The 17,404-nt window shown below is 46.1% G+C and overlaps 1 protein-coding gene across 1 annotated transcript in view; it reads left to right on the top strand.

Annotated features, from left to right (window-relative positions):
• The window catches only part of LOC126355345 (uncharacterized), a 708,215-nt gene that overhangs the window by 434,310 nt on the left and 256,501 nt on the right, over positions 1-17,404 (top strand). Inside the window, exons 10-11 of the mRNA XM_050005639.1 lie at positions 6,537-6,652; positions 14,249-14,438. Of these exons, the coding sequence (XP_049861596.1) occupies positions 6,537-6,652; positions 14,249-14,438 (306 nt within the window). The remainder of the gene's footprint in view (positions 1-6,536; positions 6,653-14,248; positions 14,439-17,404) is intronic.

Raw genomic sequence — 17,404 nt, 5'->3', positions numbered from 1 at the left:
GCGATTCGCACTTGCAACGTATCGAGAGCATTGCACAGGTGTCTTTTGCTGGCAAATGAGACACCGCAACCTGCAGGCTTGGTTGACATTTGCATTTATACTCAGGCATGCATTTCTCGCGGTATTCCCACATTTTTGCACAACACCAGTACTCTTAGCCACCAACAAGTTACACCCTAGCTTGATACCCTCCACACAAACACCTCGCGGGATCTTTCTCTCGACCGAGCGAGGTGGCGCAGTGGTAGCACACTGGACTCGAATTCTGGAGGACGACGGTTCAATCCCACGTCCGGCCATCCTGATTTAGGTTTGCCGTGATTTCCCTAAGTCACTCCAGGCAAATGCTGGGATGGTTCCTTTGAAAGGGCAAGGCCGACTTCCTTCCCCATCCTTCCCTAATCCGATGAGACCGATGACCTCGTTGTTTGGTCTCTTCCCCCAAACAACCAACCAGCCAACCATCTTTCTCTCTGCCTTCATCTACAAAGATTTTGTACAATAATTTACATCAAAAAATCTCAAAGAAATTACGAGAACCTTTAATTCACGTTTTTGCTGTTATCTCCTAATGCTTGAACGGTGAATAAGGTTGGTTCAAATGGCTCTGAGCGCTATGGGACTTAACTTCTGAGGTCATCAGTCCCCTAGACCTTAGAACTACTTAAACCTAACTAACCTAATGACACCACACACATCCAAGCCCGAGGCAGGATTCGAACCTGCGACCGTAGCGGTCGCGCGGTTCCAGACTGAAGCGCCTAGAACCGCTCGGCCACACCGGCTGGCAATAAGGTTTGGGCGACAGATGTTTCGTTTTCTGGTGACAAAGGCCGCGCAAGTTTTTGACACGTTACAAAACGCTGGCAAATGATGAGAGTGTAGCCACAGTATCTCAACAGGCTGTTACAGACAAATGAGCAGGGAGAATTGTTATCTGCGACTTCGTACACAACAGTATGGAGAGGTGGGCTACAGAGTTATGTGGCAACTGTCGTTGCAAGAAAGACGGACAGGAGCAGAAATGATTAGAGAAACGAGATAACACAGCAGACAGAATATTGAATTAACTTACAACGAATGAAAAGCGCTAGTTTTCTTTTTTTCTACAGTATTACTTTTATTTTGTTGACCGGTTTTCGGCTTACAGGACCATCTTCATACATTTACTGACTATTTGATAATTAATTGAAACCCTCAGCTGTCGACAGGTGTTGTTGATATACCTCGATGGGGACAGCTGAAAATGTGTGCCCCGACCGGAACTCGAACCCGGGATCTCCTGCTTACATGGCAGACACTCTATCCATCTTTTTCTTTCTTTTTTAATCTCATTTTTGTTCTAAATTGTTCGTTGTGTATGTTCGGGGCGGATGTCCCAGGACACCCGTTCAGGTTGTTCGTTAAGCAGTTCACTCAGTTTCTTTTGTTACAGAGGGTAGCTAACCCTCTGACTGACCACGCTGAGCTGTCGTGCCGGCATCCATCTGAGCCACCGAGGACACAGATAAGTAGCGCGACTGCAGGGACTTATCCCTTGCACGCTTCCCGTGAGACCAACTGTCCACAATCTACATACGTAATGTACCTAATAGGTACTCTTACGGGAATCGTCACCTTAGTGTGCGCGAGTAATGAGTAGATGGGCAAATATCTATTAGGTACATTATGTATGTAGACTGTGCACAGTTGGGAATGTGGATCTCACGGGAAGCGTGCAAGGGATAAGTCTCTGCAGTCTTGCTATTCATCTGTGTTCTCGGTGGCACAGAAGAGTACAGTAAATGGAAATTGGAAACTGTGGTGAGATCCTATGGGACCAGACTGCTGAAGTCATCGGTCCCTAGTCTTACATACTACTTAATCTAACTTAAATTAACTTACGCTAGGACAACACACATACATCCATGCACGAGGGAGGACTCTAACCTCCGGCGGGGGATCCGGTACGTGGTAGTAATGCAAAGCAAAAAGCAAAAAGTTGAACAGCAAATAAATACAAACGGACTAAACAGGAAATCTTTAACACAAAGCTGTAACAGCGAGCCTACATACCAGTTTACGTTAATAAACAAAACCAATAACATAAAACAAAACTAGTACAAGGCTACTAATTTTGTTTTATTTTATTGGTTTTATTTATTAATGTAAACTGTTGTGGACGCTTGCTGTTCCAGTTTTGCGTTCTGGCTTTTTCCTGTTTACTCTGTTTACATTTATTTACAGTTCAACTTTTTACTTTTTACATAGCATTAGTATCACACTGTCTAAGATGTTATTTACTGTACGTTTCTGTTTCAATCTAGATGTGTAACTTCTTTTCCAATAGCATATACAACATTGTAACTTCTTTGGCAAAAATAGTCAGTAAATATCTGAAGATGGAAATGTAAGCCGAAGATGGGTTACCACAATAAAATTAATACTGTAGAACAAAAGCAAACTAGCGCTTTTCATTTATTGTAATGTTGTTCTACCAAGAACCGATGGGTGATTCAGTTAACATGAATTAACTCGTGTTTCACCTAGTGTACAAAGACTCATTATAAATAGTGTCGCAAGAAATAGAGACCAGCTGGTACAACAGGAAGAAGGATGAGGCTTTTCTGAACTAAAGCACGAACTGTAGTGTCGGAGCCACTACTAGGAGGCGTCCATGTGTCGTCATGTAGCTAAGTTGCTCCGAGTACGTGTGGGCTGTGTGGGTTTTTTTCTTTCTTCATTGTTATTTTCACACCCAATACAGATAGGCCAGCAGCGGCATACTACGCCGCTTTTTGGCCACAGATACGACTAATGATACAAAAGGAGACAACTACAGAACAGACATAGTGGATATAAACACGTAGACATACAAAATTAAAACACACAGAGCCGTTCAAGGGCGCAGTGTCAAAAATAAAAACGTTCAGAAACCTGGACACGCACAGAGATGACAGATGACACACGTGAACTATGGAGTACAAACGATGAAACACTGGAACATTAACACGACGGCAAACACAAACACTAGGCGATGATCTCTGGCGCACGAAAGTTTACTAAACCTGCCGAAAACGGGAAAGGGTGGGGGAGGGGGGAGAGGGGTGGGTGTAGAAGCCAGTGGCAGAGGAGATTGGAGGGAGAGGAAAGAAGGTAGGTTGGTTGGGGAGGCTCGGGGGAGAGGAGGGAGGGTGGATGGTAGAAGGGAGAGAAGGGAGAGAAAGGTGACCTAGGGGGAAAAACACAGGAGGGTGGGGATTTTGAAAGTTGGCAGGAGGGGTAGATGGAGGGGAGGAGCGCATCATCAGGGAGGGGGAGGTGGCGGAAGCCACTTTGGGCGAAGGTATGGAGAGATGGAGAGCAGGTGGGATGTGGGAATACAGGCACGGCAGCAGACAGGGGTGGGATACGATTGGAGAGACAAGTGGGTGAGAGGGATCAAGTTTGTGGGAGGTGCATAGGATCTGCATCCGTTTGAAGAAAAGGACTAGGTGTGGGAACGATATGAGGTCATATAGGATCCACATGGGGGATGGGAGGTGGATGTGATAGGCGAGGCAGAGTACATAGAGTTCTAGAACTGGAAGGGATTTGTAAAAGGTAGGTGGGGCGGAGATCTAGGCGGTATGAGCGTACCAGAGGATAGGGCGGAAGAGGGATTTTTAGGTGTGGAGGATGGTCGAGGGGTCCAGACCCCATGTGCAGCCAGAAAGGAACATGATATGGAGTCGGGAGTGTGCCTTGGCTTGGATAGTCCGGAGATGGGGGGTTCAGGAGAGGAAACGGTCAAGGGTGACGCCTAGATACTTGAGGGTGGGAGTGAGGGTGATGGGACAGCCATAAATGGTGATATAGAAGTCATGGAGACGGAAGGAAGGTGTGGTTTTGCCTACAATGATCGCCTGGGTCTTGGAAGGACTGACCTTGAGTAACCACTGGTTACACCAAGCGGTGAACTGATCAAGATGGAATTGGAGAAGGTGTTGAGATCGTTGCAGGGTGGGGGACTGTGTGGCTGCCGCTGGACTTTTTATATAGCGGTGGCATAGGGCGCTCGTAGTATAGAGGGTACGGAACCGCTGCAAACATGACCCAGTGGGTGCACACCATTGGCTCCGCCAGACCTCGTACGACCGCGATCGGCGTCTGACAGGAACTTGCAATTCCGTTGCCATTACGACGCCTGTGGACAGGTATTGATACGTGATAACACAAGAATGGCAACATGTCACGAGTTAACAGATTTTGAATGTGGGTTGATAATCTGTGCAAGACACAGGGATCATGGCATATCGTAGATTACATAACAATTCGGGCTTCTACCGTTAACTGTGTTTACAGTACATATTCAGTAGTGAAGAGAGAACGTTTCCGCACATGTAAACTGCCACACAGCGTTATGAGTATAAGAGTATTTGGCAAACGGACGCCATGTCACCTCTATAAAACCATAAGGGGTGATCGATGGTCTTGTGTGAGTCAGATCACCGCCGATTTGGATGTGTGGCGTCAAGAATCCATTTCTACCACAACTGTATGGAGAGAAATGCAATGCATGGCATTCAGCTGCCGATGGACAATGCTCACTGTTCTCACACTACAGTTGGACAGTCAGTGCATTTTCCAAACCTGTCATAATTAAAAATAATTATGGAATTTTCTACTGTACACTTCAGTGAAATTCATTTTCCTTTACCTGCATGAAGATTCCTTTATTTTGAAAGTTGTCTGTCACATTCAGATCTTTAAATAATGGATTTATTCCGCGTGTTTTTAAATGGCAGATACTCTTAAAAGGTATATTCTGTATCGAGCTATCGATCTCTGGAAACACAGTTCAAATGGCAGGAGCGAACTCTTTGAGATTCCGATATCCGCGAGTGAGAAACGGGCGCCGCACGTGTCCGGGTAGAGAACGATGTGTTTGAATGGACAAACAGAGAGTTGTGTGGTGTCTGTACAGTTTAGTTGGGCGCTGCGTCTTGAGATGGGCAGGTGTGGTAAAATTCTTTATATAAGTACAAGATTTGAGTACAATTGAAGTCAGAGTCCGCTGTTAACTCTCAGACGTCTTAAAATTACTGTGTGCCATTTTTCTGGTTCGTATTGAAAGACATGGAGTGGTGATATTCACAGTATTTTCAGAACTTTAGTGAAAGATTTCAGCGTCGATATGATGCGCTCGTGGTTTTGTAAAGTGGGTGATTAGCAAAGAACGGTACAGAAATGGTTTTCCATTAATTCACTCGAATATCAGACCACGTAAAGTTGTCACATTCTCACTGAATGAACTTGGTTCACCATTTTCTGACATGTACAGATTTTCTTTTGCTGTAACGCTCCACGTGTTGTGTTTGTTTGCATCCCGTGCTACATTCTATTATCCTCATTTTGCTTTTGTTGATGTTCATCTTATATCCTCCTTTCAAGACACGTAAGCTGTGTGTGTGCTTTGACTTTACCATACTTTAAATGTAGTTATATGTTTTCCTACTCAAACATTTTAATACTCACTTGTGATCTCTTTTTGTTAGTTTCACATTCTGATGTCTTTCCAGCCGAGTTATACTTCGCAGTCAGCATTAAGGAATTCCGCGTAATATGTTATCAAGTTAATCCGAGTAATGTCAATTTTGTCTTCAGCAATGACAGTAATCTTTCCAAATTATCATTGCGAACAGTAATACGTATTTCAGTAATTGGACTCAGCAAACCGCTTCATCTTTTTTCTGCATGATTTAAGAGAACTGAAGCTAAGCCAGTCGCTGCAGTTGCTGAGGGAGCGGGCTGTTCATTACTTAAAATAAAGCGTGATTGTTGCTTTACGCCTTACATTTGCAGGTTTCAGAACAGGAATGGTATGCTAACAGACTGAGCCAAGCATACCCTATACATAGAAAGTAGGTACAAACCCAGTTGAGCCGGCCGCGGTGGTCTCGTGGTTCTAGGCGCGCAGTCCGGAACCGTGCGACTGCTACGATCGCAGGTTCGAATCCTGCCTCGGGCATGGATGTGTGTGATGTCCTTAGGTTAGTTAGGTTTAAGTAGTTCTGAGGGACTAATGACCACAGCAGTTGAGTCCCATAGTGTTCAGAGCCATTTGAACCAGTTTTTTGAAACCCAGTTGCTAAGACAATATTCACGTGAATGTTTACCTCAGTTTAGCAGCTTCACACAGTTCTGTTAACTATTTACTTATGCCATTTATTAGTACTTTATGAAAAGTAAGTTACTTCTGTTCTTTTGTCATATTTCCTTAACAGCACAGTTAAACAGCTTTACTATATGAATTCGTCAGTCTAAATTTAATATACATTAGAAGGTATTTCAATTCAGGACATATTCAAGTTACAGATTTCCATGTAATCCAAATTTAATGAAGCTTTAAACTTCTTTGATAATTCGGATAACATTTTTGTGTGTCATGAATCCAGATGTTAAAGCACTACTAAATGGGGCGCACGAAATATCTCAGTTGCTGCTGTGAGTGACGTATGCCACTCCTGTTTTTCCCCTACATGTCAGTGAGTGTGTTTGCTTGTTTGGTGTTGCAGCCGCAGTAGAGTGCGCAGACGAGCGGCTGCAGGTGTTCAACAGCTCGTGCTACCTGTTCGTCAGCTACCCGCAGGTCTCGTGGCAAACGGCCCGGCAGACCTGCCAGGACAGGAAGGTGGGTGTCACAGAACTGTTCGCAACATAAGCGTCCACGCACAGACCCTGTCGCACTGAAATGCTGAAGTCACGGGATGGTGAGTAACAGAAAAAAGGGACACACCATTCTAGCATTTGGAGCATAAATTTCGTCCTGGCTTAGCCTACTACTCAGCATATTGGACTTTTATTGATTTATTTACTAATCTTTTCCTCTATGCTTCAACTGTGTACTTGTCTCACACACATCTCCTCCTCCTGCTCTCTGTCCCTCTTCCCTCCTCCTCTTCTCTCTGTCCATCCTCCGCTACACCCCCCCCCCCTTTCTCTCTCTCTCTCACTCACTCACTCACTCACTCACTCTCTATCTATCTATCTGTCCTCCACTCCTACCTTCCCTCCCTGTCCATCCCTCCACCACCCTTCTCAAACTTCTCCATGCTGTGCCCATCCACAGATGCAACCCCTGCAAAACAGATCAACAAAGCAGTCCAGTGCTTCTTTCACAACACACCTGTTGGGCAGGGCAGCCTATGTGTTGAGGGCTGCAGAAATGTTTCTTGCACTTGATATGCAGGCTTGCCTGCAAAAGCAGGGCGCTAAGGCATCCTGATACTACTACCACACAATGTGCCTGTCATACAGGGCATTTTATAAAGCAGAGGTGGACCAACAAACAACTCTAGTTGTGTAGGAGCTAGGAGGTTATGAACCTCCCAGTGCTGATATTCATGAACACTGCTATTCATGTGTCAAATTTGAATGAAATCGATCTGGAGGTTCGAAGGAGATCATAGACATATTGTGTGTGTGTGTGAGTGAGTGTGTGTATGTGTGTGTGTGTGTGTGTGTGTGTGTGTGTGTAATGTCACAATATTGTGTGTGTGTGTGTGTGTGAGTGAGTGTGTGTGTGTGTGTGTGTGTGTGTGTGTGTGTGTGTGTGTGTGTGTAATGTCACAGCATCCTTCGCAAAAACTGATGGCCTAAAGTCAACCAACCTCAACCATCTTCAGATGATCCAGAACATCGAAGTATCGAAGTCCTCTGTTTGGACATCACATACATACTGTCTATTCCCTCCACCCTGACACACACAAACACACACACACACACACACACACACACACACACACACACACACACACACACACACACACACACACAGTTCCCTTTATTACCAAACTATTCCTTTATACCTAAGGATGTGTCCTACCAACTACGGAGATGCTTCGGGAACTCAAACTGGAATCCTGGAGGGAAGATGACGTTCTTTCTACATCTACATCCACATCTATACACCGCAAGCCATCTGACGGTGTGTGGCGGGGGGTACCTTGGGTACCTTTTTCGGTTCTCCCTTCTATTCCAGCCCGTGTGGGCTCAAATCTCTCTGATTTTATCCTCATGGTCTCTTATCGAGATATACGTAGGAGGGAGCAATAATCTACTTGACTCCTCGGTGAAGGTATGTTCTCGAAACTTCAACAAAAGCAAGTACCGAGCTACTGAGCGTCTCTCTTGCAGAGTCTTCCACTGGAGTCTGTCCATCATATCCGTAATGCTTTCTCAATTACTAAATGACCCTGTAACGAAGCGCACTGCTCTCCATTGGATCTTCTCTCGCTCTTCTATCAACCCTATCTGGTACGGATCACACACGGGTGAGCAGTATTCAAGCATTGGGCGAACAAGTGTACTGTAACCTACTTCCTTTGTTTTCGGATTGCATTTCCTTAGGATTCTTCCAATGAATCTCAGTCTAGCATCTGCTTTACCGACGACTAATTTTATATGGTCATCCTATTTTAGATCACTCCTAATGCCTACTCCCAGATAATTTATGGAATTAACTGCTTCCAGTTGCTAATCTGCTATATTGTAGCTAAATGATAAAGGATCTTTCTTTCTAAGTATTCGCAGCACATTACACTTGTCTACATTGAGTTTCAGTTGCCATTCCCTGCACCATGCCTCAATTCGTTGCAGATCCTCCTGCATTTCACTACAATTTTCCAGAAAAACCGTTGATTAAATTTAGAGAACTGGCATTTGAAGCTGACTGCCGAACGATTCTACTGCCGCTGAAATATGTTGCACGTAAGGACTACCAATATAGATACACTCAGTCGCAAAAGTGTTCGGACAGCTCGTAACGGCGCATAATTTTGCAGTTTGCAGCATGAACAAATACAGAAATTGCACTTTGTAACGTATTTGGGACTCTGGGTACGATGTCGCAACGAGAAACACGCGTCAAATACGAAGAATTGTTGTTGGACATATGACCGTTACGTAATATTTCCTGAAAACGGCGTGGGAAGGTGTAACAAAAGTATTCGGACAAAGGCGGACAACGTGAGAGGATAGTTCATTCCGAGACGTACAGAGGATGAAGCGACTGCAGTGTGTCCGACATTTCCGCGACACGATAGCGATGATTAGTAAACATATATCGCGAGCCAGTGCAGGTCGACGATGGGACGCACAGGGAAGTGTTCTACGTTCGAGCAAAGGCAACTTGTCGTTTATCGTCACGCGAAGGGGAAAACCTGCAGGGAAATTGCCGCAATGGTGAACATGAAGAAAAGTGCAGTTTACGACATTATTAAACGGTTCGAAAAAGAAGACCGATTGGAATTCCGTTGCAGTACAGGACGGCTACTGACATTTTCACAGAGAGATGAACGTGTGATTGTGCGAAAGGTACAACAGAATCCGAAAATAGTTGCCACACGAATTGCAAGTGAGGTGGAGGGAGACCTCGGTATAAAAGTTCATCTCGAAACCGTGCGGAGAGTACTACGATGATCGCAGTACCATGGTCGCGTGGCACGGCGAAAGCCGTTCATAAATGCAGTGAACCAGAAGAAACGTATGCATTTTGGGAAGGAATACGCCGAATACGATCAGGTTTGGTGGAATCGGTTGATATTTCGTGACGAATGTAAATTTACATTATGGAAAGCGACGGAAAGGCAAGCGTGTAGCGAAAGACCAATGAAGAGCTGAATCCCAGGAACTTCAAACCAACAGTAAAGTATGGAGGAGGGAGCATCATGGTGTGGGGATGAATGTCCGGCAATGGTGTGGGTGATTTAGTGTTCACTGATGATACGATGAACAAGGAAATGTATCTGAATATACTGCGAGGGCATTTGAGCAGAGTGCACAACATCTAGGTATTGCGAACAACTTTCATTTTTATCAGGACAATGATCCTAAGCATACCGCTTATATTGTACGAATGTGGTTGCTCTTCAATTGCCCGACAGTATTGTACCCCCTTCTCCAATCACCAGACCTTAACCCAATCGAACATTTGTGGGATAAATTGAAACGGACCCTCCGCGCGGACAACATCTATACGAAGGAGACCTTGAAAGAGAATCTGCGCCAAGAATGGGCAAATATAGGTCCAGATTTCACAAAAAAAAAACTCGTGGAAAGTGTGCCTAGTAGATTGGAGGAGGTATTAAAAATGGAAGGTGGACCCACAAGGTACTGATATTTTCGTCGTACAACTCATGAACATTATTGTGTCCGAATACTTTTGTAGTAGTAGGGTGTGCGGGATGTTACATATTTGTTGTTAATTTTCCTGTTATTTATGTTTTCGAAACGAAATAATACAGTAATTATTGTTTCGTAATTAATGTTGTGACGCATATACAGGGTGTTAGAAAAAGGAACGGCCAAACTTTCAGGAAACATTTCTCACAAACGAAGAAAGGAAATACGTTATGTGGACATGTGTCCGGAAACGCTTACTTTCCACGTTAGAGCTCATTTTATTATTTCTCTTCAAATCACATTAATCGTGGAATGGAAACACACAGCAACAGAATGTACCGGCGTGACTTCAAACACTTTGTTAAAGGTGAAACGTCCCCTTAGAAAAACTATTACAAGACTGTGCTTAAACTGAAACACAATATTTTTTAGCGCAACGCAATCTGACTTTCAATAATCCCTACAAAAGAATGGCCCTGACTAACATTAACCTATACCTTTCACAAATCACTTACCTCACAAAAATCTTCGTTACTCGAGCTACTGCAATACAGTGAGCACCACTACTGCCAGCTAAATAAAAGATTCAAACTACGGAAGGCACTAACTACTGACAGGCATAGTTAGCAAATGAAAGATTTTAATACAGAACAGACAATGTATTTACCTTAATAGTCATAATATATAAATCAGTTCGTGACACCAATTCTTACAAATTTCAAAACTCCGCCATCTCTCTCCCCACGTCCACCACTGCTGGCGGCTCACCTCCAACTGCGCAACGCTACGCGCTGTTAGCATCCAGCTGCCGCTGCCCAACACTACAATGGCAGACAACAATGCAGACTAAACACAGACTGCACACGGCACAGCCAGTGATTTTTTCATACCGAGCGCTATGTGGCGTTTCCAATAAGAAAACCTAAACAGCCTACTTAACAAAGGAAATGTTCAAAATGTCCTCCATTAGCGAGGATACATGCATCCACCCACCGTCGCATGGAATCGACAATACGAGCGCGAAGAGTCTCTACATTTGGTACCGGGTTTGCGTAGACAAGAGCTTTCAAATGCTCCCATAAGTAAAAGTCAAGAGGGTTGAGGTCAGGAGAGCGTGGAGGCCATGGAATTGGTCCGTCTCTACAAATTCATCGGTCACCGAATTTGCTGTTGAGAAGCGTACGAACAAAATGGTTCAAATGGCTCTGAGCACTATGGAACTAAACATCAATGGTCATCAGTCCCCTAGAACTTGGAACTACTTAAACCTAACTAACCTAAGGACATCACACAACACCCAGTCATCACGAGGCCGTACGAAAACTTCGACTGAAATGTGCAGCAGCTCCATCGTGCATGAACCACATGTAGTGTCGTACTTGTAAAGGAATATGTTCTAGCAGCACAGGTAGAGTATCCCGTATGAAATCGTGATAACGTGCTCCATTGAGCGTAGATGTAAGAACATGGGGCCCAATCAAGACATCATCAACAATGCCTGCCCAAACGTTCACAGAAAATCTGTGTTGATGACGTGATTGCACAATTGCCTGCGGACCTCGTCAGCCCACACATGTCGATTGTGAAAATTTCCCATTTGATCACGTTGGGCTGAAGCCTCATCCATAAAGAGAACATTTGCACTGAAATGAGGATTGACACATTGATGGATGAGCCATTCGCAGAAGTGTACCCGTGGAGGCCAATCAGCTGCTGATAGTCCCTGCACACGCTGTACATGGTACGGAAACAACTGCTTCTCCCGTAGTACTCTCCATACAGTGACGTGGTCAACGTTACCTTGTACAGCAGCAACGTCTCTGACGCTGACATTAGGGTTATCGTCAACTGCACGAAGAATTTCCTCGTCCATTGCAGGTGTCCTCGTCGTTCTAGGTCTCCCTCAGTCGCGAGTCATAGGCTGGAATATTCCGTGCTCCCTAAGACGCCGATCAATTGCTTCGAACGTCTTCCTGTCGGGACACCTTCGTTCTGGAAATCTGTCTCGATACAAACGTGCCGCGCCACGGCTATTGCCCCGTGCTAATGCATACATCAAATGGGCATCTGGCAACCCCGCATTTAAAAAACATTGCACTGACTGCAAAACCACGTTCGTGTTGAACACTAATCTGTTTATGCTACGTACTGATGTGCTTGATGCTAGTACTGTAGAGCAATGAGTAGTATGTCAACATAAGCACCGAAGTCAACATTACCTTCCTTCAATTGGGCCAACTGGCAGTGAATCGCGGAAGTACAGTACATACTGACGAAACTAAAATGAGCTCTAACATACACTCCTCGAAATTGAAATAAGAACACCGTGAATTCATTGTCCCAGGAAGGGGAAACTTTATTGACACATTCCTGGGGTCAGATACATCACATGATCACACTGACAGAACCACAAGCACATAGACACAGGCAACAGAGCATGCACAATGTCGGCACTAGTACAGTGTATATCCACATTTCGCAGCAATGCAGGCTGCTATTCTCCCATGGAGACGATCGTAGAGATGCTGGATGTAGTCCTGTGGAACGGCTTGCCATGCCATTTCCACCTGGCGCCTCAGTTGCACCAGCGTTCGTGCTGGACGTGCAGACCGCGTGAGACGACGCTTCATCCAGTGCCAAACATGCTCATTGGGGGACAGATCCGGAGATCTTGCTGGCCAGGGTAGTTGACTTACACCTTCTAGAGCACGTTGGGTGGCACGGGATACATGCGGACGTGCATAGTCCTGTTGGAACAGCAAGGGATTGCCGGTCTAGGAATGGTAGAACGATGAGTTCGATGACGGTTTGGATGTACCGTGCACTATTCAGTGTCCCCTCGACGATCACCAGAGGTGTACGGCCAGTGTAGAAGATCGCTCCCCACACCATGATGCCGGGTGTTGGTCCTGTGTGCCTCGGTCGTATGCAGTCCTGATTGTGGCGCTCACCTGCATGGCGCCAAACACACATACATCATTGGCACCAAGGCAGAAGCGACTCTCATCGCTGAAGACGACACGTCTCCATTCGTCCCTCCATTCACGCCTGCCGCGACACCACTGGAGGCGGGCTGCACGATGTTGGGGCGTGAGCGGAAGACGGCCTAACGGTGTGCGGGACCGTAGCCCAGCTTCATGGAGACGGTTGCGAATGGTCCTCGCCGATACCCCAGGAGCAACAGTGTCCCTAATTTGCTGGGAAGTGGCGGTGCGGTCCCCTACGGCACTGCGTAGGATCCTACGGTCTTGGGGTGCATCCGTGCGTCGCTGCGGTCCGGTCCCAGGTCGACGGGCACGTGCACCTTCCGCCGACCACTGGCGACAACATCGATGTACTGTGGAGACCTCACGCCCCACGTGTTGAGCAATTCGGCGGTACGTCCACCCGGCCTCCCGCATGCCCACTATACGCCCTCGCTCAAAGTCCGTCAACTGCACATACGGTTCACGTCCACGCTGTCGCGGCCTGCTACCAGTGTTAAAGACTGCGATGGAGCTCCGTATGCCACGGAAAACTGGCTGACACTGACGGCGGCGGTGCACAAATGCTGCGCAGCTAGCGCCATTCGACGGCCAACACCGCGGTTCCTGGTGTGTCCGCTGTGCCGTGCGTGTGATCATTCCTTGTACAGCCCTCTCGCAGTGTCCGGAGCAAGTATGGTGGGTCTGACACACCGGTGTCAATGTGTTCTTTTTTCCATTTCCAGGAGTGTATAAATTAAGCGTTTACAGACACATGTCCACCTAACATCTTTTCTTTATTTGTGTGTGAGGAATGTTTCCTGATAGTTCGGCCGTATCTTTTTGTAACACCCTGTAGATAGTTGTTTTTCCCTTTGCGAGTGTAACAGGAAAGGAGAGGACCAGTATTGGTATGAGGTGTCGTCTTCCATGCACCATACGGTGGCTTGCGGAACATCTACGTAGATGTAGATGTGGAATGGGGGAAATTAAGGGGCTTCAGAAAGATGCCCCTTCAATTCTTTCGTGCAGCGTACTTCGCAAATATTGTCTAGTTTTCGTGTTTACAAATACAAGTCAAGACCTCGTTAGGGAGCTCGATCTCCGTTAAGGTAGTTGAGGAGCACGTGTGGTGTTTGCAGGCGGAGCTGGCGAGCATCGGCAGCCCTGAGGAGCAGAGCTTCGTGACTGCGAGCATCCGCAACTCTCCGGAATACAGCACGGCCGCCGTGTACTGGCTGGGAGGGCGCGCCGTCCCTGCCGCCAGCGCATCCAGGGGGCGCGGCGCATGGATCTGGGCGTGGGCCGACGGCGCGCCCATCTCCTACTCCGGTCAGTACACAAATCATCTGCTGTCACTGCAACAGATGCAGGCATCGTCCATAAATACACTCGTGATCACGAAAAAACATTCTAAATAACTTACGGCAATTTAGCCAGGTAACACTTTCAGCGACCGCCGATATTTCGGCGGGAGAACACCCCACCATTTTCAGGGCAAAGTGCAACGGACAGGCGGCGTACACGAAAATTTAAAACCTCGGTTCTCGCACTGAAGCAGCAAAGATAACACACACACTGAACACTAGTGCCACCAAAGATGACCAAAGTCAGAGCTATCGATAGTGAGACTATGAATTCGCAGGTGAGGTAGCATTGACTCTGTCCCTCTGTTTTTTGACAAGGGAGAGAGCCGGATTCCAAACAGAGTTTAAACAGAAACCTCCATCCCTGTTAACGAGGTTGCTTGCTAATTTAATCTCAACTACCTCCCTAGTAACACTGCCCCAATAGCTGGACGTGCATGCCAAAATCTCGGTGTTATTATATAACATGGGGTGACCAGTACCCAAGCAATGTTCGGCAACAGCACATCTATTTGGCTGCTGTAATCGCGTGTGCCGTTTATGTTCAGTACATCGGTCTTCCACGGTCCTGATAGTTTGACCAAAATATGCCATGCCGCAGCTACAAGGAGTACGATATACCCCCGCCTTACGCAGTCCAAGATCATCCTTAACGGAATTCAAGGTGCTCTCTCTCTTGTCAAGAAACAGAAGGACAGAGTCAATGCTACCTCACCTGCGAATTCAAAGTCTCACTATCGATATGATGATGATGATGATGATGTTTGTATTGTGGGGCGCTCAACTGCGCGGTTATCAGCTCCCGTACAAAGTCCCAACTCTTCTCAGTCCAATTTTGCCACTTGCATGAATGGTGATGAAATGATGAGGACAACACAAACACCCAGTCATCACTATCGATAGCTCTGACTTTTATGGTAATCTTTGGTGGCAATAGTGTTCAGTGTGTGTGTTATCTTTCCCACTTGAGTCCGATAACCGAGGTTTTAAATTTGCATGTAGGCCGCCTGTCCGTTGCAGTTTGCCTTGAAAATGGCGGGATGTTCTCCCGCCGAAATATCGGCGGACACTGAAAGTGTTACCTGGCTGAGTTCCCGGAAGTTATTTGAAAGATGTATACGCCAGGAGAAACTCAGGTCTCACAGGAAAAAACAGAAAATCTTAAACGAGTACAAACAGGACGTTCATATTCAGATCTCTCACCAACTGAAAACGTCTGTTCAATAATGGCAGAGCAACTGGCTCGTCACAATACGCCAGTCACTACTCTTGATGAACTGTGGTATCGTGTTGAAGCTGCATGGGCAGCTGTACCTGTACACGCCATACAAGCCCAGGCGTATCAAGACCGTTATTACGGGCAGAGGTGGTTGTTCTGGGTAGTGATTTATAAGGATCTATGCACCCAAATTGCGTGAAAATGTAATCACATGTCAGTTCTAGTATAATATATTTGTCCAATGAATATCTGTTCATCATCTTCATTTCTTCTTCGTGTAGCAATTTTAATGGTCAGTAGTGTATTAACCGAAGGCGACGGATCGGTGTGACTTGAGCAATCGTGCAGGATGCCTCGCAGACGTATGCGCGAACGGTATCGTCAAATCAGTGGGTTTGAAGGACTGCATATTATTCGCATGAGGGAAAGTGATGTATCCGTCCGAGAAATTGCTGCTCGTGTGGAACGAAGTATTTCGGCTGTGCAACTGGTGTGTGCAGAATGGTTCACGGAAAGCCGTACAACACGACGAGATTGGTCAGGTCGCTCCACCCAGAAACCCCTCCATCTCCACCCTCCAAGAAGATCGACACCTCAACCGAATGGCATTCCAGGAGAGATGTACGTCTTCCTCAGCTCTGGTGCAACAGTAGAACACATTGTACACTAACTGGAGTGACATCCGACGCCGTTTATTACGGGATGCGATACGTGCGCCACGTCCTCCTCCCACCTTTGACTAACGTGTAGAAAAGCGCTAGACGGCAATGGTGTATGGGACAGGAATGGAATCAGATAGGTTCTGTTTGATTGAAAATGATGGCCTCCTTTTCGTTTGTCTCAGACAGGGGGAGCGGCATAACAGGTGATATATCCGCATAAGAGATATAGCACCAACTCAAGACCTTATGGTGTGGCGTGCTATTGAGTATAACCACAAATTACAACTGCTGCGTGTTCAGGGCTCCGTGACCCTTGTGACCTATGTGAAACACATCCTGCGATCCGTAACCATTCCCATTTTGCATAAAGCCCCAGATGCCACTTTTCAGCCAGACAATCCACGATCACATGTTGCTGCACGAACACGTGCCGTCTTGGTGTCAAATGATCACAGCTTTTTGCCCTGGCTCGAAAGATGACCAGACGTGTCGCCAATCTAAAATGTGCGGGATATAGAGAAACGACGGGTGCAGAGCTTTGACCCAATGCCAATTGTTACTGATGAGCTTGGGAACTAGATGAATGCAGCATGGATGACTATACCACAGGATGCCATTCGCGCCCTATATGTTTCGATGCCACCACGAATGGAACAATTTATAAGGACCCATGGCACACCCTCTGCCTACTAGGAAGCAGGACACGTGCTGAACTGAGATACTTCAATTTCTGCATAACATGCTAATGTACAGGTCCGGTGAATATGAACGTTCTATCTCTAGTCGTTCAAGATGTTCTGCTTTTTCTGAACATGAGCCCACATTAGCTTCTTAGGATACATGGCGAAGTGAAGACCCCAACACCCCTGTAAAAGCTCTTTCTCTAACGTCATCCTATACATCCTAGAGTACACAAGTTCAGGTATGATCTATTTGTATCATACACTGTGTGGCGAAAGTGAATCAACCAGAAGGCGATGAAAATTCAGTCAAGTTGACGCAGATACAGCTGTCTTTTTATTATATTACCTTTTAAATATAACATGAACG

Source organism: Schistocerca gregaria, chromosome 3, assembly GCF_023897955.1.
Source record: "Schistocerca gregaria isolate iqSchGreg1 chromosome 3, iqSchGreg1.2, whole genome shotgun sequence".
NCBI lineage: Eukaryota > Metazoa > Arthropoda > Insecta > Orthoptera > Acrididae > Schistocerca > Schistocerca gregaria.
Note: the sequence above shows the minus strand (reverse complement) of the source record. Positions and strands in the feature narration are given on the sequence as shown.